The 25,639-nt window shown below is 35.3% G+C and overlaps 1 protein-coding gene across 3 annotated transcripts in view; it reads right to left on the reverse strand.

The window, feature by feature from the left end:
* LOC113105560 (insulin-like growth factor 1 receptor) overlaps positions 1–25,639 on the reverse strand; it is a 70,868-nt gene that overhangs the window by 2,397 nt on the left and 42,832 nt on the right. The window contains exons 3-20 of one of the 3 annotated variants that reach the window (XM_026266693.1): positions 18,905–19,208; positions 18,656–18,795; positions 18,431–18,575; positions 16,110–16,318; positions 15,883–16,009; positions 15,521–15,774; positions 14,081–14,248; positions 13,549–13,753; positions 9,643–9,923; positions 9,417–9,550; positions 8,516–8,681; positions 8,330–8,429; positions 8,086–8,156; positions 7,782–8,011; positions 7,561–7,668; positions 6,929–7,088; positions 5,889–6,018; positions 3,745–3,879 (exon numbers count right to left, since the gene is read on the reverse strand). In XM_026266693.1, the coding sequence (XP_026122478.1) occupies positions 3,745–3,879; positions 5,889–6,018; positions 6,929–7,088; positions 7,561–7,668; positions 7,782–8,011; positions 8,086–8,156; positions 8,330–8,429; positions 8,516–8,681; positions 9,417–9,550; positions 9,643–9,923; positions 13,549–13,753; positions 14,081–14,248; positions 15,521–15,774; positions 15,883–16,009; positions 16,110–16,318; positions 18,431–18,575; positions 18,656–18,795; positions 18,905–19,208 (3,067 nt within the window). Of the gene's footprint in view, positions 1–3,744; positions 3,880–5,884; positions 6,019–6,928; positions 7,089–7,560; positions 7,669–7,781; positions 8,012–8,085; positions 8,157–8,329; positions 8,430–8,515; positions 8,682–9,416; positions 9,551–9,642; positions 9,924–13,548; positions 13,754–14,080; positions 14,249–15,520; positions 15,775–15,882; positions 16,010–16,109; positions 16,319–18,430; positions 18,576–18,655; positions 18,796–18,904; positions 19,209–25,639 lie in introns of those variants that run through there. The other 2 variants (XM_026266694.1, XM_026266695.1) reach the window with 2 other exon arrangements.

The raw sequence follows: 25,639 nt of genomic DNA on the forward strand, positions 1-25,639 counted from the left end.
ATATGTATATATAAATACACACACATACATGTATATATCTAGAAAATATTTACACATATACATAGCCACATTTAGATTTTATTTATATATAAATATATATTAGATATATTTCTTAAATATATAAACGTGAGTGTGTATTAATACATACAAGTAAATATACACACTGCGCACACATAACATTATGTAAACCCACATTTTTATTTTGGATGTGATTAATCACGATTAATCGATTTGACAGCACTACTTTAATTATAAATACTTTATAACTGAATAATAGTCATTACATATAGTCGACTGGATATTGTTCTATTTAACATTATTGTCAAATATACTGCTACTATAACAAACTTACTCCTAAGACCTTGTTCATAGCCGTAGCACTGAACAACAGGTGGCAGTGTGACGAATCGCTAACATAAACACACACGCTATCAGCGGCTACGTCCTAAACACAGCTGCAGTGAGCTCATGGTGAATGCACAGCAAACACACAACTGTGCTGAAATCACACTGCAGAGCTGGAGAGAGCTGGAAAGGAGGCCAGAGAGCGCCGGCGAAGGGGAACTGCTACAGTTACACCAGGGAAAAAATAAAAGCGTACCATCTCGCTGACACTCGAGCATTCCAGTTCACCATTTTAATTATACACAAACAGGCTAAGAATACCAGAGGAGTCTGCTGAAATAAATACTGGGATCCCTGTGCCAGCTCACACACTAGTGGAGTAACACACACCATTGGTCTTACAAACAGCAACACACACAGCTAGCGCAAACATCAGCTGACAGTTACAAATACCCATGCACCACATACACAAACATTCACACCAGCAAATCCAAGTGCGGTATTTTCGCCGTCTCACACACACACACACACACACACACAGCTCTCCAGCTGTGAGACAGAGAGACTGGACTCACTGCCCTCAACTTGTTTTTCCTGCATGGCACTAAATGAAGTTTCCATTGATGGGGAGCTTCAGGCTGATTTTAGCACCTCCAGTGTTAAAAGTGCCATATGAATAAGAATAAAGCCTGCAGTAACCTTTGGAAGGTCAAAGCATGGATTTTTTTCATCAAGATGGTGATGAAGTGAGTTCAAAATGCAAGAGAGTGTGACTTTTTTTTATTTATATATTTCATGAATTGTATTATGACTCATACATTACATAAATATAAATTATAACAATAAAAATATAAGAAAAATTGTGATTAATTTAATGTTAAATTGCATAGTTGAGTAGCCATAAATCAAAAAGTATTTTTTTAAACTTTCCAAACATTTTATAGAAATAATTATACATTTTGGAATAATGAGTATCATTATGTTTTCTTAAGTTTATGAAAACTTTATTATTATTATTTTTAAAAAGAGTCCTTTCTATGATATAGGTTTCTGTTTGATGACAACAACAAAATCACACACATCACACTTTTATTTTATTTATTATAAATAAATCAATGAAATCAGAGAGATCCTGCTTTGATTTCTTCTTTTATTACAAGAGCAAAAATAAACCAGCTGGTGATGTTGTGTGTGAAATAGCACTCTTTAATCTCAAACTACCTTCAATCTATTATTCTCATTTGCCGACACTCAACATTTTACTTCGGTGTCAGACGAGAAATTAGTAAATAAAAATTTATAGAATAAAATGTAGGGCAGGACTTGATTTTTTTTTATGCATGAGGAATAGATCACATATTAGAAATTCGTCAACTGAAAGGAAGTGAGGGATTAAAAAAATAAATTATTGGTGATGGCAGCCAAAAAAAGATTGTAATTTTAGGGGCACAGCAAGCTATTTGATAAATAGTAGATTCTGCAATACTTGGTGAAGATCATTTCTAGTAGGAGGCAGTAGCTTTTCTGGCTAAAAATATCACATGCACGAGCAATTTACTGTATCTCAATTAGTATAAGACTTTTTTCTAATTGCTAAGCTGCACATAACTGTACCGAATAACTGGACTTCCCTTAGAGGTTGAATTTGGGTGACCGCTGGCACTGTTAGTCTCAGCAGTCGTGCGCTGGCTCATTACAACACAAGACAGAGGCAGCAGCAGGGGAGCAGCCCAAAACCCACCCACACACCCTCCTCCACTCCTGTTCTGCCGGCTTTAATGACCACTTCATCCTTCCCCAAAAAGTGTGAAAAGGTGGCAAACGTCGGCCAACCACAACAACGACCCTCAACCAGATGGCCTTGAGAGGAAAATAAGGCACAAGCCAATGCCAACCATTGTGCACTTCCTGTCAATGGACAGTGGACTGAGAAAATGCAGACTGCTGTTTCTCTTGAAACAAAACATCATTGTTCATTCGTGTCACCAATGAGTAAAGAGAAAGAAAAAAAACTGCTTGTGAAGCTTGATTTTTATTATATATAAACATAAAAGTATATAGAGAGAGAGAGCTTAAAATTATATTATATATTTACATAGAGATATATTTAAATTAAAAATATTAAAAAGTTTATTTACATATTTTATTTTAGCTATATTTTTTTAAACATTATACACACACACACACAGACACACAAATATATATATAGAGAGAGAGAGAGAGAGAGAGAGAGTGTGAGAGAGAGAGAAAGCGAGAGCAATTTATTTAATATAGATTTAAATGATAAAAAAAAATAAAGTCGATTAAAATTACATATTAAATTTTTTCTGTATATATATATATATATATATATATATATATATATATATATATATATATATAAAAATTATATATATATATATATATATATATATATATATATATATATATATATATATATATATAATCTGTTATATTTTTGTAAGTTTTTATCCAACTACACTACTAACTAAAAACACAAGCTGTGGCTGAAAAAAATAAATAATGGTTTACACGTACAACCAATAAGTAATGCTAAATGGTAATATAAAGTTACCTCTGATCCCCAAAACTCACTTTCTATTTTTCTGCACCCCTTTCTTCTCAAGACACACAAACCTACCCACCCCTCCAGGTATAACGTTATATTATTAAAAATGTGGAATCCCTGCAGTGCTTCGAGTGCTCGTATGTCACTGCCAGCTCTCACACTTCAGATAAAACATGGACTCGAAGCCAGACGCAACCTAACTCAAACTGCACCAAAGAAAACCCAGAGCTTGGAGACTCTCACAGATAAACAAATTGTACTTAAATTTAGAGCCCAGCACCCACAGGGAGAGCATTAGACTAGGTAGCTTTAAAATCCAAAACAAATAACGGCCAAAGTCAAAAACCTTTGGGTACATACAATTAATTCTTTAGCTAATTCAGATCTTTAATGTCTATTCTTGTTTTTAGCTATTTGACGTTACAACTTGAATCACACAGTAGGTGGCAGACTTTCTACTTTTTAAAAGGCACACGAAAATTGAAAATACTGTCGCCATTTATTCACCATCATGCCCCTCCAAACCTAACATGAATATTCATATGAAGAACTTTCAAAATTGCCACATCAAGACATCGCACCAGGTTTGACGTCAATGAACCCAATATCTTGGACAGAATTGCAATAAAAAGTGACACTGAATTTTGGTCTGTTCCTTACATTAAAGTATGTGCATCAGTTAAAAGGACCAATTCTATAGTGTTTTTGGAGCTTGACAGCCTCGGGTCACTGTCTGCTTTCACTGAATGGAAAACAGCAGCTTGATCATTTTTCTAAATGTTGCATTTAGAACAACAACGTGAGTGAAAGATGTGCATGAGATGACTTACAGCATGTCAGGGCAGTTGTCAGGTTTGTCTAGCAGTCCTCCCTCCATGACAAACCGCAGTACCTGCTCATTGGACATGCCCTGATAGGGCTGCTCGGCCAGGGTGGCTATTTCCCACAACACCACCCCAAAGGACCTGCAAGAGAAGAAGAGATGAAAAAAGTTGCGATCTATATACTGAAAGCGACCAAAGTGTCTACAAGACGCTGATTTTCTTTTCATTTGGAGTGAGTTCAGTTGAAACTGTTCCCTGAAGTTGTTTTTTCAAGAAACATCAATATTTTCACTGAGAATGTGAGTGATGCGTGTTCTAATTACCTAAAACTTTAAAATGGGAGCAAGTTGTCATTATAATGAGTCAGCTGCTCAGACAAATGACATAATATAATGTGGTCTGTTGATAATAAAGCTATAAAGCATGTAACAGAAATACCTTCAGTCTAGCCTGACTCATGTAATGCTTTTTCTTGCGAGTTTATTCTTATTATTTTTCTACAGATAAGCAAGGTGTTTAAAAAAAACACTATACATTAGGCAGCAGCTCAGTGTTATACATTGAATGTTAAACTGATTTTGTGAAACAAGTATTTTGCATTTAATTTTTTTTCATCAGTACTTTACAGTGCTGAATTTAATTTTCCTTTGTAATCCACACTGCACAATTCAAAAATTCACTTTCTCACTACCCTTTCTTTAGTTCACTCAAATATTGGGTGATGTTATGTGGATTTTCAAAATTCATATTATTAATATGTAATATGCATTTGAAGTAACAATTTATTTAAAAAAAATATCCATACATGAAACACAAAATACAAACATCACAAAAAGAAACACAACAGAATTTTTTTTTTCACAAAACTAACCATGAAACAACAAAATTTAAAAAAACATCACAAAAATGAAACACTAAACTAAACAAAATACAAAAAACACTAAACAATATAAAACTAAACTAAAACAGAACAAAAACAAAAAAGAAACACTATACAAAAACATTACAAAACAAAACACTAAACTGAAAAAAAAACACTAAACAAAACACAAAATTTTTTTTTTTTTTACAAAAACACTAAACAAAATGAAATACTAAACCAAATAAAAAATAAAATAAAATAAAAAATCACAAAAAAAACTAAATGGTAAACTGAACAAAATACAAAAAAAACAAACAAAACACTAAACTGAACAAAATAAAACACTATAAACAAAACACTAAACTAAAACAGAACAAAACAAATATCACAAAACGAAACAAAAAACAGAACAAAACACAAACATCACGAAACGAAATACAAAACGACATGATAATCTGATTTAGATATTAACTGCCGTTGAAGATTTATATATATAAATAAATAAATAAAAATTTGGCAATAAATTTGTCATTATTAATACATCATTTTGACTACTCCTATGCCTGATCCTTGTGTAAAGTTTACCAGACATTCCTTAATATCAAGGCCTGATGTTGACCCTGGACAGACATGAAGGGTGACCTGTTAGGGCAGACTCTCCAGGCACCTGGAAGGAAACTTGAGCGCATTGTAATTAAGTTCAATCCTCTTCCTGAATAGTGAGGGCTTGATTCGGATCCTTAACAAAAGATTTGAATGCAAACCTCCCAGCAAGTCCAAACAGCTACTTATCACGACACGGAAGGACGAACCAACTAAAGATTCCTTGAGGCTCTGGAATGCCGCTCACATCAGCCGCAGCTGTTGTCGTTTCCGGAAAAGCACGGTCTAGACTCCCCAAGGTTTTCTTTGAAAGTTGGTCAAATGAGACTAGCACATGAGGGAAACGTTTCTAGCTCATATGAGGGCCGATGAGGCTTGATTGTCAGCTTCATTTGGAATATATGGAAAGATGTTTCTCCTTATTGCTTACCGCATTAACGTATGCACCATGTCATGGAAAATGTGTGCTGAGCCGTGCGAGTGTGGTTTTCATTTCTCGTTCAGTTGCGCAGGAACTGAAGTGGTCACTGGGGCAGCCTTTGCTCAAATACTTATGTCGCTCTGCAGCTGCAAAGACTAGGCTGATGTACCCTGATATACTGCGCACTATACGTCTCAGTTAATATCTCTACGTTTTGAACATCTTGCACACACTGATTCTCTACAGAACACATTAAAAGCTTACCAGACATCAGACATGGTGGTGAAAACTCCATCTTTGAGGGACTCAGGAGACATCCAGCGCACAGGCAGCAGTCCCTTGCCTCCTTTTCTGTAGTAATCAGTCTCATAAATGTCCCGTGTCATACCAAAGTCTACAGATTGAGGATAAATGAGGCGAAATTACTAAATCTCTATAGTTGAGATACTTGAGATTTAGCCAAACAAAATGAAGAAAATACACTGCAATTTCAGAAATTCATTACTGTACTTATTCATTATGGAATGAATATGTGCAATTACATAATTCTTTTGAAATGTTTGCCATAATTTACTGCAAACCCTTTAATTTCATGCTGCAGTACACACAATGGTTAAAACAATGCTAATCTGAAAGGGTCAATGTAGCGATCGAATGTATTATGATCGAGCTTGGAGTTCACTGTAATAAAGAAGCGGTATTAAATGACTGGAGGAGTCTGATATACAGTACTTCACCAGAGACGATGCATTGTTTCAAAGGAAGATCCAGTTATGACATCTTAAATAAAAACTACAGTGTAAAAGCAAAATGAAAAAATGAAAAACATGCAAGTATGAATCATTCACTGATCAATAACACGCTTTTACAAAAAGATTTCCAATTCATGCTAACTTTAAAATTATGAAACTATTAAATATTAAATAACAAATGAATAATAATAAAAATATATAGAAATTGGACAATAAATAATAGAGCGTTGACACAGTGCATTGTAGTATGTAATTTTGTTATAAAACAATGAGAAACAGTGCAAAATGTCAAAAGGAGTTAAATCTGAGTTGCAGTACAGTATGTCAATGTAGTATTTTTACATTTAATTAACTGTGTAATTATAAATATTTACTGTGAAATGCCACCAACATTAGATAATTTATTGCTAAAATATTCTAAAACTTCTATATTCTGTTTATAGCCTACTACAAAATATCATATACCTGAAAAAAAACTAGATGAACTCAAATTTGGATGACTAGTCCCTATTTAACACAAGTCAATTAATTCCCCCCCATTATAACACGTACCACCAATTTTGACAGTAAAATCCTCTGCCACCATGCAATTCCTTGCTGCCAAGTCTCTGTGAACAAATTTGTTGGCATTGAGGTAAGCCATGCCATCCGCGATCTCTCCAGCCATCTGAATCATCTTCTTCAGTGGCGGCAAAGGCAAGCTGGAGGTGTTCTGAGGACAGAAGAAGAAGAGGAGAATGATACTGATGTAGCTCTATTCCAAAACCCAGTGAGTCTTGTGCATTTCATGCTGAAGCTTTGCATCATGGAAATAGAAATCAATCTGTGTGCATGGGAGGAACATTTAAAATCAGTCACTTACAAGGATGCATTTTTCACTTAGGATACAGACTATGCATAGATAACACATCAAGAGACTGACTACACTAGGTTTCAGAGTCGAAGTCTTAGAAAAGCTTATAGTCTAGAACTGCAAAGAGTGACCCATTAAGGCACAGAAAACAGCAGTGAACACAAGCACAAATGATGAATTCTGATTAATGCAAATTGTTTAATTATGCATCAAAATTTGACTACACTACTATACAGGTGGCAATTTAGAATGGCGTTTAAAAATTCAGTCTGATTAGCCAAATATTTTAATATCAGCGATGTGAAGATGTCACATGCATGCTTGTATTCACCTCAGCGGATCGAAGCGAGCGCAAGTAACTCTTCAGATCTCCTCGTGTCATCAGCTCCATGATCACCAGCGTGGGCTGACCCTGCGAAACTACACCCAGCAGACGCACCTAAACCAGTCACAAACCACAGAGGAACCTTCCAGATAAGCCAACATTATTACACCAGTTTACACCAATACTGACGATATTTAAAGCATCAGACCAGGCATTCTTTGACTAACCACATGGTGACAGTTGAACTCTTTCATAACAGAGGCTTCATTGAGGAACTCGATGCGCTCGTGCAAGCTAGCCGATTCGTTGACTGTTTTGATGGCCACCTTGGTTTCCGGCTCATCTTTGACGACACCTTTGGCGATGCCCTCATACACCATACCAAAAGATCCTTGTCCAAGCTCTCGGCACATGGTGATTTTCTCTCGCTCCACTTCCCATTCATCCGGCACATACACTGTAAACAATGTACAAGAGTTACAAACCAACTTTATATTTACGAATCAATTTTGCCCTTGACTGAATACTCACTTTCTGCTGCGCTGAAGTACTCGGGGTTAACAGATGCGTAAAGGACTCCGTTTCCAAGCCTGTCACTGTTTCTGTGGATGACAGATAGCACTTATTTTATGTGGAACAAGAAAACATTTCAAGATATTTTTGTGTTTTTAAATATCATAATATCTGGAGTATCTGGGATTGGTGCATTGTCGTTTTAGGGGCCTATGCTGTTAAAATGAGAGAATATGGAGTGTAAATGTGTTAAAACTGGTACCGTCTCTTGTTAAAACAGAAGAAAGCCATTCCAGCGCCGAAGACACAAATCAGGAAAATAGGGATGATGATGTAGGACAGGTAGTGCTCATAATTTGATTCTGGAGGATGCAAGAAGAGGACACTTGAAATTTCTAAATGGTCATATTTTGAAAGTTGAAAGGAATGAAAATGATGGTAAACTTACGTTCAACCTGATTCACATAGAAAGGTATCCGATCTGTCCATGACCCGTTTCCAGAGAGGGACGTAGCCCGCACACGGGCAGAATAGTTCCCAGCTCCCAAGTTGGAGAGTTTCACCCCTTTGTGCTCCCTGTAATGTTGGCGGGATACACACTCGTGCTTATCAGGCTGTAGGAAAAGATTTACAAGAACATACTGGTCAATGTAAAAAAAAAAACCTACCATAATCAATAAAATGCAGTGCTTTGTCAGTGCTGTGAAGCTCTATCTTAAATGTATTATTTAAAATATATATTGAATGTAACTATAATATGAAAAATATTACTTTTATTATAAATACCAAATATACTATATTTCAATTAATACATATATTACAACAGATATAAACTGTAAAAACAATATGAAACCATTCTTTCTGGTCATCAATTCTTTTTGGCTGAGAAGTCTTTTCACCCATGAGATATTCATCTAGTACACACACACACTCACATATATATGTATGTATATATTAAAATAAAGTATTATTAAATATATATTTCAATAATAATAAATGATGTGCCAAACTACTTAATTTATGTTTAAGGTTGTTTAGCTTTTTTATTACTTACTGATAAAAAAATAAGTAGTGAAGTTTGTTTCAAAGTATTATTATTATTATTATTTATTTTTATTACACCACAGTGAAAGGCAATTCAATGATGAACTGCCTTTAACTGAAAATTGAGTGTTCACTGTGAAACACTGTTTTCCTATTTAACACGGTAAAGTTGCTTTGTCACAATCTGTATTGATAAAAAGCGCTATATAAATAAAGATGACCACTTGACATTTTTTTATAAATACAAATTTTGTTGGAAATGTTCTAAAACGTTATTATGACCCAGATCAAAGTACAACCGTCACCTCAGTTCCAAGACGATACTGAATCTCATACAGTAGGATCAGGCCGTTGGGTTTTTGTGGTTCAGGCCACTTCAGGAACACAGAACCCTCCAGATGTTCCCAGGTCACAGGGCCAGGAATGTCATCGGCTCTTTCTACAAGAAAATGAAGAAACCAGAAGATTTGCCTTGGACATTTTTGAACACAGTGCTTCACTTCCGATTCTGTGTCGATGTCCTGCTCTTACCTGCCGCTCTGGTGCGGGAAAAGATAAATGCGGCTACGCTGCAGTGTCGAACCTCTTTGTTGCAGGCGTGCACATCGATGCGGTAAACGGTGAAGGGATGCAGGCCGCCGATGTCAGCACTACGCTCCTTCACCTTCTTTTCTATAAAGGAAAATTCCTGTCTAGGCGGCTCGTTATCTGAGAAGTTTCCCTCCGTCAGGTTCCAGTTTCCCGCCAACAGAGTGTGGAGGGAAGTAGCATTGGCCACACCAAAGAGATCCCGCCGTCGCCTGTCAGGAGGTCTGGAAACAAAGAGATCAGATAAACAGTGGAGTAACACTGTACAACTTCAAGCTCAAGTTCTGGTTGTGCAGAAATGGACTTTAAAACATTTATAGGAATGTTCTTTCACCATAGACTTCCATTGTAAATTAATTAATATGCACGTGCAGTTTTGTTAACTGAAAAAAGAAAAGTAGTAGTTTATTATTATTAATCTGCCTATATTGTATAAAATAAGCATTGTCCTTTCTAAAACGGTTACAGAGCAGAGGAAAGAAAATACAAAGATAACCAATACATTAGTAAAGTGCACGGTATAAAATCCATGTTCATTTATGATCACCAATATTTAATATTGTTCTGCATCATTTTTCAGGATCTCTTCTTACATTAAACATCTCTTTTCTGCCCAACTATAAGATAACTTTCATTTTAAATGCAGTTTATTTTCTGCGCTAATCGACAGCAGACGTATAAGGGCGCTTTAATTTCCTCAGTATTGGGGAGACCATTTTTAACCCCATTTGTGAACGTGTGGGGTAACAACCACATGGCTGTTCTCCCGTGAGAGCAAGTTACTCTCGTTCATGCCAAAGCAATCACGGATCCTGTCCTCAGATGATCTGGCAACGGCTCCATCCCCTTGAATCTTTCCCCACACACACACACACACACGCACGCACACACACCACAGCTGGTCTCCATTCCTCGGCCTGCTATCACTCACACACTGGAGCGGTTTGTCACTCAACTCCCTACAAGCTGCAAGTCCTTCCTCTGCCTGATGGAAACACACATCCTACCACCACATATGGGTTGAGTTTGGCTGAGAGCATGTGGCCAGAGAGACGTGATATAAAGCTATACATCCCTGTGTATATGACTGGATATGCTGGCTCGAACAGTCCTGTCTAATTGCTGGAATACGAACTATTTAAACCAAAATTTAGAGTGGAATACAAACCCATTTCATAATACAACACCGTTCAAACATGTTATTTTTTTTAAAGAAAGGTTGCATTACGAAAGCGTGTTACAAAATAGTTCCATTTCAAGTAAATGCCACTCTTTTGAACCTCATGAATTCATTAAAGAATCCTTTAAAAATATTAAGCAAAAGTATTAAGCAACTGTTTTCGACACTGATAATAATAAGAAAGCAGAAAATATTTGAAAGATATCTCTGAAGGATCATATGACATTGAAGACTGGATTAATGATGGTGAAAATGAAGCTCTGCATTACATTTTAAAATATATTCAAGTAAAAAAAAATTGCATTTGTACTGTATTTTTTATTAAAGAAAAACAGCCTTGGTGAGCATAACTTTTATTTTTCATTTTTTTTTAAAAATCAACTTTTCAAACGTTTCAGTTTCACCTTTATATAATAAAAGAACAGCATCTATTTGAAAATGTTTTTTCTTTTTTTTTTGTAAAAACTATAATAATTTTTCTGTCAATAATGAGCAATTTAATGCATCATGTATTAAATCATTAAAAGAAAGCCGATAAGAAATCTCAGGTCTTCTAGCCCCTAAATGTATTTATTTATTCACTTATTTGTTTTTATAAAATACTGATTGCTTGATTGCTCGGAGTGATTTATTGTTTGCAAATCCAACTGGTATCAACAGAAGTCCCTGAACTTACGACCAAACCAAAAATTATGACCAAACACCTTTTTAAGTAAGTACCACTAAAAATAGCACAAGTCGAATGCTAGCAGGCCATTCTGGACATTCCCGCTCTCTAAACCAGTGACTTTCCCTCTTATTATCTGCCCTTCTGTTCCCACATCCCTGTGAAACTTTTTCATTCTCTCTCGATCTTCTTTCAGCGCCTCCCTCCGTGCAGAGCGGCATTCATTGATCTGTGTGCTCTCCGGCTGGAGGGGAACTTCCCTTTATTTCATTGGTATTCCAGACGGCATTACTGTGCATTTCCTGGCAGCCGAGTGGTTTGAGGGGGGAACGGCAACTGAATGGATATGATTTCCTCTCCTTCTCGTCCCCCCTTCCTCTCCCCCTCTCCAAATCCTGAACTTCGAGGGAACTCGAGGCACTTCCCTCAATATCTCGGTTTTCAGTAAAAACAGGTTGTGCTGGCCCGGGTACAGACATACATCTCAGCTGCCTGACATAGTTCTGGCCCCGCTGCTTTCGTCGTCAGCCAAGCAATGACAAACACGCAGAGGAAAGAAAAATAAAAATAAAAAATAAACCAGACAGAGCAGGATAATCTAGTCCCAAATAACGCAAGCCAAGGTGGAGAATTGATGCCGTTTTGATGTCCTGAAACTTGAATTCACAGATGCATTGATTTCAATACAAGCCCGCTATACAGCGATTTTGGCGCTCCCTGCGGGACACATGCACCACCCCACCTGATGATGGATAGTAATAGGATACAGATATCGCTCCTCATTTTAGAACAGAACACTTACAATAATGTGAGATCAGAGAGAAAATGTGGCTTACGTAGTCATTTACATAAGCTTTGCTTGGTCTCCTCGTGCTATTTAGATCCAGACTCAAGAGCTCGTACCACACGATTAGCAGCACAATTACTGAGGGAACGCTGAAAATTTTCCAAAACAACCTCTCAGACAAGAAACAGAAGAGCCATTACAAATACTAACATCCAAAGACATCAAGAGTCCCTTGCAATCTTCATCTCTGAGATCATGAAAGGTTAACATGGATTTATTGACTATTAAATGTTTTAATTTGAAGTTTAATGCATGTTCTGTACTAGCTGATGCATCAAAATCTGGATGGGAATGAGGTCACATGTTCTACGAGGCTTCAACTCTGACATTCAGTAAGAGTTGTTGCCAATTAAGTAAGAGTTGTAATGCTTATATCATTCCAAACCTGCGGGCTGTGATTTTTCTGTGAAATACAAAAGAAGACTCTTTACTGAGCCCTTTTCTGTACAATTTATAGTAACATAAAAGTAGTCTTTTATGTCCAGTAATAAATACTGTTATAATAAATAAATGCCGATACTCTTTTTTTTTTTTTTATCAATAATATGAACGCAAACTCAATAATAGTGCATTGAAATGTATTTTTAAAAATTAGCAATAATGGCAATAATGTTTTATTAAATCAAAATGAGAAATAAAAAATAAAATAATTATTTATTACCAAATAAAAATACATAGTTGATTATGATAAATTATTTTAATTCCTATCAAGTGTGATGTTTTATAACATTTTTTCTAATGTTTCTACTGTATTTTTGATCAAATAAATATGGAAGCCTGTTTCCAGCACTGAATAAAATGTAAAAAATAATGTTAATTGCAACTTTTTATCCCACAATTCTGACTGTTTCTCAGAATGATGAGATTTAAACTAAGAATTGGGAAAGAAAATAAATAAATACATAATTGTGAGACAAATTTGGAATTGTGAGGGAAAAAAATAGTCTGAATTAAGAGCTTACATCTCGCAATTCTTAGAAAAAATACAATTGTGAGATGTAAACTCACAACTGCATGAAAAAAAGTCTCCCAGTTACCTTTTTTATTCTGTGGCGGAAACAGGAACAGGAAACAAAAGAGATGTAAAAACGGACAATTTCTTGTTGTTCTTGGAGGGAGTAATAATCATATTCCTGGTCAAACTCTTAAGTTTACCTGGGGGTGAATATGGCATTGTGGAGGAAGTTCTCAAAAGCTTTGCGGTAGTAGATGTCTTCCTCGATTCGCTTCAGATCCTGCTCTGTTTTAGGGCATGGACAACAGGGACCTTTGTCCCGCCCCCCTGCTTCAGGATTGGTGGGTTTGGTCTCCTCGATTTCTGTCAAACCCGTGGCTGAAATCCTGATTGGGATCTTCAGTTCTTTAAAGAAACAACATAAACATAGTTACATTTCTCCTGTAGTGACACAATCTGGTATTGTTTCAATTTGCTCAAAATATAAATTTTGAAAGCACCACAGAAAAGCAGGAGAGTGAGCGAATTATATTAAAGTATGAGTTATAGGAGGCTTTCAGAGCAGCACTAATAATATACAGACAGAGTTGAATGGCTTGAATAGGATGCACATTATTTTATTATGGCAAATCTTTAGACACTGGATACTTCAGATGTCCATAATAATATGTTTAACTGTTTCATAGTCAAAAGTTTGAATTTCTGTTGGGAAAATGGTGCTCAGTTTGAGACCTTTAGAGCAGTAGTTGTGCTGGTAGAGCTCACGGTCCTCGCTCTGCTGCTTCCAGCGGAGCAGGTAGTAGGTGGTGTTTCCGTTGGGGGACACAGGTGGAGACCACCGCACCACCAGCTTTGATGAAGAATTAGAGTATGCACGAATGTCTACTGGCATTGAGGGTGCTGAAAAAAATAAAAATAAAAAGTTCTTCATTTAGCAAGTTAAATGTTTACTACAGAGTAAATCCTCTTGGAGAAACCCATGGAAAGTCATGAGTCCACAACCACTGAGATACTTGTCTAGAATCAACCCCACACTGCTAAAAATCCTCTTCTTAATCAGCAACTAAAAATATTAAAATACTTGAAAATAAAAATTACATGATATGTGCACACTAGCATTCAAAATAATGGTGATGGTTAGATTTTGCTTAAGATTATTTGGCCACAGCTGTAGTAATGACAGTAAAATTGTGAAATATTTAAATAATACAGTATTTAAATATAATATTTAAAAAGTAATTTATTCCTGTGATGCAAAGCTGAATTTTCAGCATCATTACTCCAGTCTTCAATGTCACATGATCCTTCAGAAATCATTCTAACATGATGATCAAAATACATTTTTGTATCATTTAAAATGCAAAAACAACAACAACAAAACCGTTGTGGTGCGTAATATTTTTGTGAAAACTTGCGTTGTGATATTTATTTTTTCAGGATTCTCTGATAAACAGAAAGAACAACAAAAAGAACAACATTTCGTTGAAATCTATATTTTTGTAAATGTCTTTTTACTGTCACTTTTGATCAATTGAATATGCTTAATAAAGTAATATGCTTATTAAAAGTATTAATACTTTTTTATTTTACTGAACTGGAAATTTAAAACAGAGAAACAGGCTGAGATATATGTAAACATACGTCTTTTATAGTAATAATCCATTCACATATTTGTAATTTAAAGTATAAAAAAAGAGCAACAAAATAAACATCCACGTGTATTTCCAAAATGTTTTAATTAATCTAAATACTGTATTCAAATTAAATCATGCCAAAATGTCAAATAATGTCAATAAATGTTATTTCAAATAAAATGTCAGAGCAAACATATACCATCCTGAGTATTAAAAAAAAGAAGAAAAAAAAAATGATTTGGATTTTTTTTTTTTTATATATATATATTATGCAACTTTCCTTTCAGGTAAATCATCTTTACATATATATATATATATATATACATATATATATATATATATACATATATATATACATATATACATATATATATACATATATATATATATATATATATATATATATATATATATATATATATATATATATATATATATATATTGATATTTTAAAGAAAAACTGAATAAGTGTACTAATTAGGAAACGTCTTCATTGCCTTCAATTAAATTCATAGCTGACCTGAATCTAGTTCCTTACCTGATGGTTTAGTCCATATGTATACCACTTCACTCTTCGCCCCAAGACGCTGTCTGTCCTTGTCCCTGTCCCTGTCCTCCACGACTAATGTTACAGCTTTAACAAAGATAGCATACTGAGTCCAGGGCTTCAGCATGGTGAGCGTAACACTCGGGTTTTGGGTTTTGTCTTCCTGTAAATCCACGTCAACCATGTTCCAGCTGTCAGATCCACAACCGTCCTGACCATCAAACTCAGTCAGGTTCTGGAAAGGCCTACGAGAGAAAGTGAAGGCTATTTACAAAGCTGTGTGAACATCTTAATGGTATTGAGAAAAGCGGTAAAAAAAAAAAAAACAGCTAACATATGAAAAAAACACTTACGCTTCTTTGTAGTATACAATAAAACTGACAAGGTCTCTGGAGTTGGCTGGTCGAAAACCATCCCACGTCAGCTTGATTCTATTACTACTCGTGGTATTCGATATGAACTTTAGGATTTCACTCCCACCTAAGAAAAACATTTACAAACATAAACATGAAACATTTTAGATTGACATACCATCTATACTCATTTATAATCGTTTAAAATGAGAAAAAATCATATTTACAGCTTGCACGGTCTCCATTGTTGCGGAAATCTCCTTCCAAAAACTTCTCCTTAATTCCCGTTTTCTCCCACATTTTGTGGATCTCGGACATGCAGAGTTTGGGGTTCAAGCGGAAATACAGTTTTCCAGCATTAATGGTGAGATTGTGCTGGGACCAGTCCCACAAAAGCTGGAGATGCTGGTTATCCAAGGCAGCAAAGGCATACATGCTGAAGATAAAATAACAATTACAATGAATGAGTGACAAAAACAATACAATATGCACACTGCTGAGTTTTGGGAGTGTCAAATGCATTTAAATGCAGGTTCGAATCCACTAAACTAATGTTCACTAATCACTGCTACACTACTTATTCCTCCAAATATTACTGCAACTGGAGGCATATTAGCATCTGACAGAGATGCAACAGTAAGCAGGGTTATTATAGTCAACCAAAAGCAAAAAAATCATTACTTGATATAAAACAATTTCTTATTTTCGTTGTTTAATTTGTAGCAAAACAAATTAATAAAATTAACAAAAACTACATAGAAATAAAAAAAACTAGTATAATAAAAAAGACAAAAACAAAACTACTAAAACTTACGCAAGAAAATATAAGATATGAGAAAATAAGCATATAAGAAAATATAAAAATGAAATGTATATTACATTTACAGATGTGCTCTAAAATGATTTAAAATTCTACAATTTGCTTTAAGTTCAATATGTATGTATATGTGTGTGATATTTTTTATTTTTTCCATGATCGTGGAAACCCTCTTTTTAATCGGTATGTATATACATACAGTCCACCTATTACAAGCGACTACTGTGGCAAGAGATGAAAACATATATTCACAAATTGTGAGTCATTAATCAATGCACACCTTCCTCTCTATATTTACCACTGGTATGGTTTTGTACACACTGCAGTAAATTCAGATGTACAGCGCAACCGTCACTTTCACAAATGCCTGAACTCAGTGTATATGAAGCTGCAGTACGTTTGAGGCCATGACTTGACATAAACGCTGATGATTCACAAGCACTGACGTAAATGATCATAAAAGATAAACAGCTTCAGTAAAAGCTGCCTTCGGAATGTAAGCACTTCACATGCATTAAGAGCAAATGTTACTTTTAACCCTACAGCAAACCTGAAAGCTTTAGTCTGACACATGTCGAGTCACTTTACACACACACACACACACACACACACACACACACACTCACATTTACTGGTTTAAAGACGCTGTGAAGCAGTCTAATACACATGCTCTAATTGTGTATCTATCAGACGTGTATATTAGAGGACTGACGTTTGTTTGTCGATGCACGTTTAAGGGAATGTTAATGGAACAGACTTCTAAATGTTGAATATGTGGATGGAGGTCTGGTTTGTTTATATTTGTCTCCAAAAGCGCTCCCAGAGCTCAATTTAGTCTTTCGTAACAACATGGCACAGAGAGGGCTGTTTTGATCTGTCTTGAAAATGGGATAACGGTAAACAAACAGGGACTGAATTAAATTACACATTTCTTCTATGACGCACAGGACCCATTCTGCTTAAGGAACAGTTTAACGTTAATTCTGTACATAATTTCACCGTTATAACCAACAACAGGCATGTGATGGGACCGAAAAAAAAAAAACCCCATGTAATAAGATAATATAATAAGAAGAATTTAAATAAATAATAAAGTGCACTGAGGAACTACATTTAAAAATTAAATAAAATGTAAAAAAAAATAATAATAATAAATAAATAAATAAATTATATATATATATATATATATATATATATATATATATATATATATATATATATATATATATATATCAATAACATTACTGGTATACAATAATAATAATAATAATAACAACTACAACTTGCATTGAGGAACTAAATAAAAGGTTAATGTAAAAAACATTCTATAACAATATCTTTGTCATATGTAATTATTATTATTATTATTATTAGCAACATTATTGTTATTATATAACATAATAATTAATTGTATTACTGTTATATGAAAATAATATAACAATAACATTACAAAATATAATAATAATTATTTTGATTACATTATATTTATATTTGTTATATAATATAAAATAAATTTAATAATATAATTACATATGCAAAAATATAATAATGTATTATAATTATTATCATAACCCGCCCACCACAAAATCTCATTGGTTCGCAATCCTACCCTCATAACTATCCATTAAACATCATAAATCATCTGACTGGCTGGGATTCGTGTCTTTTTGAGCAGTTTTGTGTTGAACGGGGATAGATAAACTGTTGGAATGTGTCAAACTCAAATCTTACTCATCCCATAGTTCCTCTCCATGGATGTATCTGAGGCTCTTGAGGAACGAGAGCGAGCTCAGGGCATGTGATGAACGTATCTTAATGTATCCCGTCACTGTCTTGATGAGTCCCAGGAAGTTCTCCAGCTCCGAGGCTATGTTAGCTAGAGAGACGGAGGAAAAGAGAGCGTGTCAGCGAGCAGGTGTATACAGCAAGCGCTCCGGTGCTGATGGAGGTACTCACTGCCGCGGCGGATGTTGATATGCAGGTTGCCTTTGATAACGGTGCAGCCCTTGAGGGACTGAGCCGCGTCCACCGAGTCAATGACCTTTTCATCACAGATCTTGTCACACAGGCCGTCACAGGCAGTGCAGAACATGCTGCTAGACACACAGGGACAAAATGAAGATCACCACCAAACCAACAAAGGTGAACCGGTTTTATTTTCACTAGAATTACAACCATTCCTCAATCACACTTTCAAGTTGGTACCTGCGGTTCTCATCACGCGTGAAGCCGGGTGGGCAGTCGGACATACACTCTCCTCCGTGGATGACGAAGCGGTCGTAATCAGGCAGGTGGACCTTGGAGCAGAAGTCCTTGGTGATGCAGCGCCAGCCCTCAAACTTGTACGTGCCGAGTGGACAGTCCTCCACGCAGCGGCCCTCGTGATAGTAGTGCAGGCAGGCGGCACAGGCCCTGTCGCTGTCGGGCACAGTGCAGCTACCCAGGCACTGCGGGTGGCAGCACTCGCCCGAACCCGTGCACGCCCGCTGTCCGCACCCCTTTGGACAAACTGGAGGGAAAACACAGGAAGGGAAATGCTGATGTGAATCCATTTCTGGGGCTGTTTCAAAAATACCCCACTAAATTAAAAACACAATCAAAAAAGACTTAGGCCCAATCCCATTTCTATTTTATACCCCTTCCCCTCTGCCTACCCCTTCCCCTTGTCAGTTGAAACAGTGTGTCAGAGAAAATATTCCCCTAAGGATTGGGACACCACTACTATGCCTTTATCATGATCATCATACGTCATCTAGCTCTTACAATACACACATATACTGATGTGCATTAGAGCCTTTAATTATCGTTAATTAAAGGTTCTCTCTCTCTTTCTCAGGCAATATTTGAGTAAATGGTTTAGCGATTTCTAATTATTGGGGGGATTAGCCCCCATCAATGTCTACGGCAGTTATCGCCCTGATCAGACGTATGCTGTGGCACTATCATGCAGTCTGTAATGATATGATGCTAGCAAATATTAGCAATTTTTTGCAAACATTTCTTTGAGTAACATGACCATTAATATGAACTCACAATTGAATGTAACATAAAACAAATGATTACTTTTCGTTAAAATCTTTATTTATGCCAAAAAGCTTACATTTATGTGTCTTTTTGTTCGCTGTAGCAGCCATGTTTCAGAGATAATTCACACCCCTTCGTTTGAAGTGTGGTCCTGAAAAATCTTCGTTTGAAGGGCTATCTGGCCCTTCCCCTTACCCCTTCCCCTCCAACCAAAAGAGAATCAAGACACCCCTACCCCTTCACGTGAATGTGCGAAACGGAGGGATAGGGGAAAGGGGAAGAGCTAAGGGGTAGAATTGGGATTGGGCCTTACACCACTAGAGATTAAACTTTTACACAGTCTTCTTTAATATCAGAAGGTTTTTATGATTCACTTTTGTTGGTATTATAGATTATAAGCGATTGAATTTTAAACCACAAAAAAGAAATAACTGAAATTTTGCATTCTAAATATTTGTTTACAATGACTGAATTCTGCAATAATTTTTTAATAATACCAAAAAACATAAATACATAAATATTTCTATAATTTTTAAAAAATATATAAAGCAATGCTTTTTTTTAATTATATGTAAAACTGAAGATACTTCATAACAAATACTATCTGAACTTAAAAAAAAATTGAATTAATAATATTTTAAATATATATAAATATTTTAAATTGTAAGATACGTGTGTGTGTGTGTGTGTGTGTGTATAAAATCACACATACATATATAAATTAAACAAAGATTTTGGACAACATAAAATTTTGCCAAAAAAAAAATGTGAGTAGCATTAATCATACTGTATAAGAAATAATATCACAATAAAAAAAGCAGGTGTAATGAATATGAATAATAATTAAACTATATATATATATAATTTCCAGTTGATTGAGCTATGGCAGTTTTTTGTGTGTGTGTGTGTGTGGGGGGGGGGGGGGGCAAATAAAAATGAACTGTGAAAATGAATAAAAGAAACTAAATGATAAACAGAAGGTGACCTATATGCTTTCCATATTGCTTTCAGATCCTCCTTGCAAGATGCATTTTTAACTAGTCTACAACATTCAGGAAGTTAAACGCAGGCTTAAATAAAGCTGGTTAATTTCCTGACCCAGCTGTGAGGTTAAAAGCCTGGCTGAAACCCAAGCAGGTCATGTGATAACACGTCTATTTCCTCTCGACCTCCGTAGTGTCTTTCAAGCTTGACTGATAAAGGTTACTGCAAACAGCCCCAAGGATACAATGCTGTACAGTTCACAAACAAGTACAGACACATACATCACCATGACACCATCACAGTCAAACGATTCCTTTACGTGTGCACTTCCTTCTGCCAAAAAACTACTTAAACTTTCAAAACCTATGACCTCATCACCATTAAACGCATTGGGCTGCTGAGAAAGACTAGACTACAACTCAAAATTTACATTGCAGAAATGCAGAAAGTCTCAGTAAAAATTATATATACAGTTATATATCTATATATACACACAAATACACAAACACACACACACGCATTAATTATTAATTAGTAATGTGACAAATTTATACTTCATTTGCAATAGACTTAACTGTTCAATTTGATTAATTATATTAAAGTGTTTTGCATTGGAATCATACCATATGTATTATAGACGACAATGCAAACAGTCACCAGATTTTAATAGAAGCAATAAAGAATCTGTTCAAACTAAGTCATATTAATATAAAAAATAAAATAAAATAAAATAAAACAATCCAACACACACTGCAACCCTCTTATTCAACTCGTCAATCCTTAGATCTGCATCTTCCAAAGTTTCTTACGTGCAGAGGTCAATTTGCTATCAGATTTAGGGGTATCAAATTATGGAACAGTTTTTCCCACTTAGCAATAAACTCCTCCTCATTAAAATGTTCTAAAAGATATTTAAAAGCCCATTTAACTGCTGTTCTAAATTTTTAATATAGATATTATTCCATTTTAATCTTATGATCATAATCTTTTATGATCTTTTTTTTCATTACTGTAATCGTCATTAATATTTGTTGACGTTATGTGTATGTATACATGTACAGTATGTGCATGTGTGTTTTGTGTGTGTGTTATTGATATATGTATCTCACTAGTTTGTTGTTACTTTTATGTAGTATAAAGTTTTTATTTTATGTTTTTTGTTTAGATTTTATTGTATTTATACTTATTCTATAGGTGGAGGCGCTAAATAAGCCCAGTTGGGTTTTTTTCCCCTCTTCCTGCACATCATTAAATTATTTTTGTTCATATATTTTATGTTTTGTTATTATTATTTTTGTCATTTTGTATTTTAAGGTGCAAATAAAAAATAAATAAAAATAAAAAATAAAAAAAATAAAAAATATATATATAAAACAAATGACCATGAAGAATAATGAGGGAAATATGTCTTAAACCTCCAAATAAACAAAACTTTTAACTAAAAGTTTAACTAAAATAAACTTAAACAACCAAACAAAAGGGGGGATCCATCATAAATGCCACAGAAAATCACTTTTTGAGAAAAGCATTCCAAAAAATCTAAAATAAATAGTAAAAATAAATAATCTAAAGTTGATAAATGCTACTGAAAAATTTTATTAAAATACTGCTAACCTTCCAAATAAATTTAAACAGAGAAAAATAATCCAACATATATGTTAATAAAGAATAACTTTGGAAGGAAATATTGCCACTCTTCCAACTAAATCCAATACAGTGTCTATTAAATGCAAATGAAAAAAAAATAATAATAATAATTATATATATATATATATATATATATTATTGTTGCAACTATTGCCCTGAATAAAAAAAAAAGTGCATTTGTCAGCTTGCATACACTCATAAACCCTGAGTTTTCCTGCGGTCAGCTCTTTTTTTGCCCTCATTCTCATATGACATATACAGTACATGTGTTAAGTGTGAAACCAAGCTCCTCCGTACAAACAAATCCAGTCCGCATTTTCCATCCGACCGAGACTACGTATAATTCGACCAGAGTCCTCTGCTATCATTCTAAATAAGAGCGCATTGTAACAGGGGAGAGGAAAAACTGATTCAGGTCAAAGCACCAGCAAGAAAAACACCAGCTTTAGCACAAGAATGGCCTACATTTAGAACAGAGAAACTCAGCTGCCCGATCTCTCCTTACGCGCTCATCCTACAGTCTGGAAGGAAGGGAACTCGCTGTCCAAACAGCCACGAGGAGACCACTGGCATATCTCAGAGAAGTGCTGGCCTTCCCGCAGCGCCTAAGGTCTGACAGGTTTCAGGGAGGGTCTCTGGGAACACAGGAACACGGGTAACCTTACAGCGGGGTCGAGCAAGGCCAAGGGGAGAAGAAAAGCTGGATGCAGAAACAAGTTGAAGCTGTACGTGCAACAGTCACTCTGGAGGACACTTGTAAATAAAAACGGCTTATTTATTCCTGATCACAAGCAGTGTTCAAAGAGCAAATTCTTGACAAGAGAGTCACAGGTTCAGCTTCAAATATTTAAGTTAAAGGGATAGTTCATCCTAAAATCTGTCATTATTGACTCACCCTTGTGTTGTTTCAAACCTATTTTGGTTTCTTTATTTTCTGTTGAACACAAAAGAAGATATTCTACAGAACTGACTACTATAGTACGGGAAAAAATACTATATGGCTACCGACAACTTGAGGATGAGTAAATGATTACAGAATTCATATTTTTTTAGGATGAACTGTGTCTTTAAAACTTACAAAACATGCAGAAAACCGAGGCCTGAATCCATCCGTTTTGCTTGGAGTTACCGCAAAGAACTGTTTTAGCTTTCGTCAGGTCATAAATGAAGACAACCCAGCTAATTTTGGCTGACTGAGATATCCCGTCTTCAGTGAAGGACACAAGGCCACCCTGCTGGAATCTCACTTAGTCTAAACACAGAAGAAAAACACACCAGAGCCAGACACCCTTGACTGAGAGCCTTTGTCAGGGAAGTTTACTATCCCTTCTTTAACATCACGTTTAGGCTCTGAAATCATTGCTCAAGTAGGATAGTTGATGCTTTTCTGATGCACGTTATTAAAAGATAATTCACATTTATTTTAAATAGCACATGTTGTTTTCTCAAGGGCACTGGAGGGGCTCTTTCTGATACTCGAGCCTACAGCTTTCAGTTGCTAACCTAGCTCTTTACCAGTACACCACGCTACTGTACATAAAGACTGTGTGAAAACAGTTCGATTAAACCAGCTTTTTTTCCCCCGTAATGACACAAATCCCTATTTTATCAGAAAAACAAAGAACACAGAATATAAAAGGGCTCATTTTTATTATACACTGACAGTCTGTACTGCTGTTAAAAGAAGTCTCTTTATGCTTAACACAACTGCATTTAACTTACCATAAAAATACCATAAAAACAGTAATGTTGTGAAACTGCTTTCTATTTCAATATATTTTAAAATGTAATTTATTCCTGTGGTCAAAGCTGAATTTTCAGCATAACTGCTCAGGTCTTCAGTGTCACACGATCCTTTAGAAATCACTGAAAACAGTTGTCCTGCTTCACATTTTAGTGGAAACAACAACAATAAAAGGTTTTCAGGATTCTCTGATGTATAGACAGTTTAAAAGAACAGCATTTATTTGAAACTGAAATCTTTTGTAGTATAATAAATCTCTTCTATACTGTGACTCTGGGCGCATGTAGATTCTGCATAGCCCTCATTTACTACTACAGCTGAATGACAATGAACACCTGACTAAGGAAATCTAGGATATTCTTTCTCCATCCGGGAGCTGATCAACTATCAGATTACGGTCTGCTCTCATACACAACAACTGATCAAATATGAGCACCTGGACCCTCAGGAAACAAGCTAGAAAACCGCACATACTGTAGCTTCCCTATTTAACAGCTGGAGAAAAATCTTTTCATAGATCAGACATATTTTAAGTTGGGTGCAAAAATGAAATTTCAGAGAAAAGAATGTTAAAACCAATCAACATCTACTGATATACCTACACACTATTGTCGTAGGATTCCACAGAAACATTAATCTTCTGAAAAACATGCAGTTTCAGCGTGGTTTTGATCTGAACCTGAGGAGCAGAGAGTTCATTCCCATAGTTTCTTTGCATCCAGCTGCAGGGATGTTGAGCGAGCTGCAGTGATTTCTACCATGCTGGTCAACAAAGTTGATTTGCAGTTGTGGAAATAGCCAGCTGTGCAATTTTCCATGTCAACAACACATGGAGCTTCGTACACAATCACAGGAGAACTGGAAAATATGACTAAACTGATACAAATAAATATTTTCAGAACATTCCAAAACAAAAAGAAATAAAAGAAAGAACAATCATTTAAGAAATAAATCCAGCTTGCAAAGTTGTTGCATCTGCCAAAATATTATGAATTTAAATTAAAAAATACTGAAACAAATACAGTGCAGTCATGAAAAGTAAAACTAAAAGTAAATGGCCAAAAACGCAACAAGTGTTGGAAGCATTCCTGTTCAGATTTACTTAACATGTATGTACTTGTATCGAAACAAAAAGCACCTCTAAATGCTTGTACTACACATTGAGGTTGTAATTGAATTTCCACAAGGACGAATACTAATGCGGACATAACAACGGATCAAAGATTCACACCTTTTTATTGCAACCACTGTATTGTAATTAAAAGCTTTTTTTGGTGAGCTCTGCTGAAGCCATCCACACTGCGCTCACCACAGAAACGCAGACATCTGTCTAACCCAGAACATCTTGCTGTCCAGCCAAACCATAATCTACATTGTTCTGTTGCATTATGCTGAAGACACACAGGCTGCATTTTTCACTTTTTTTTTTTTTATCTTTCAAGCATAACATTTGTCTAACTTGCTCATTCATATCAGTTCTTCACGTATGACATTACATTAGTTTAGACAAAAATGAAAATTATGTCACGGTTTGCTCAAAC

The sequence above is a fragment of the Carassius auratus genome, chromosome 7 (genome assembly GCF_003368295.1).
Source record: "Carassius auratus strain Wakin chromosome 7, ASM336829v1, whole genome shotgun sequence".
NCBI lineage: Eukaryota > Metazoa > Chordata > Actinopteri > Cypriniformes > Cyprinidae > Carassius > Carassius auratus.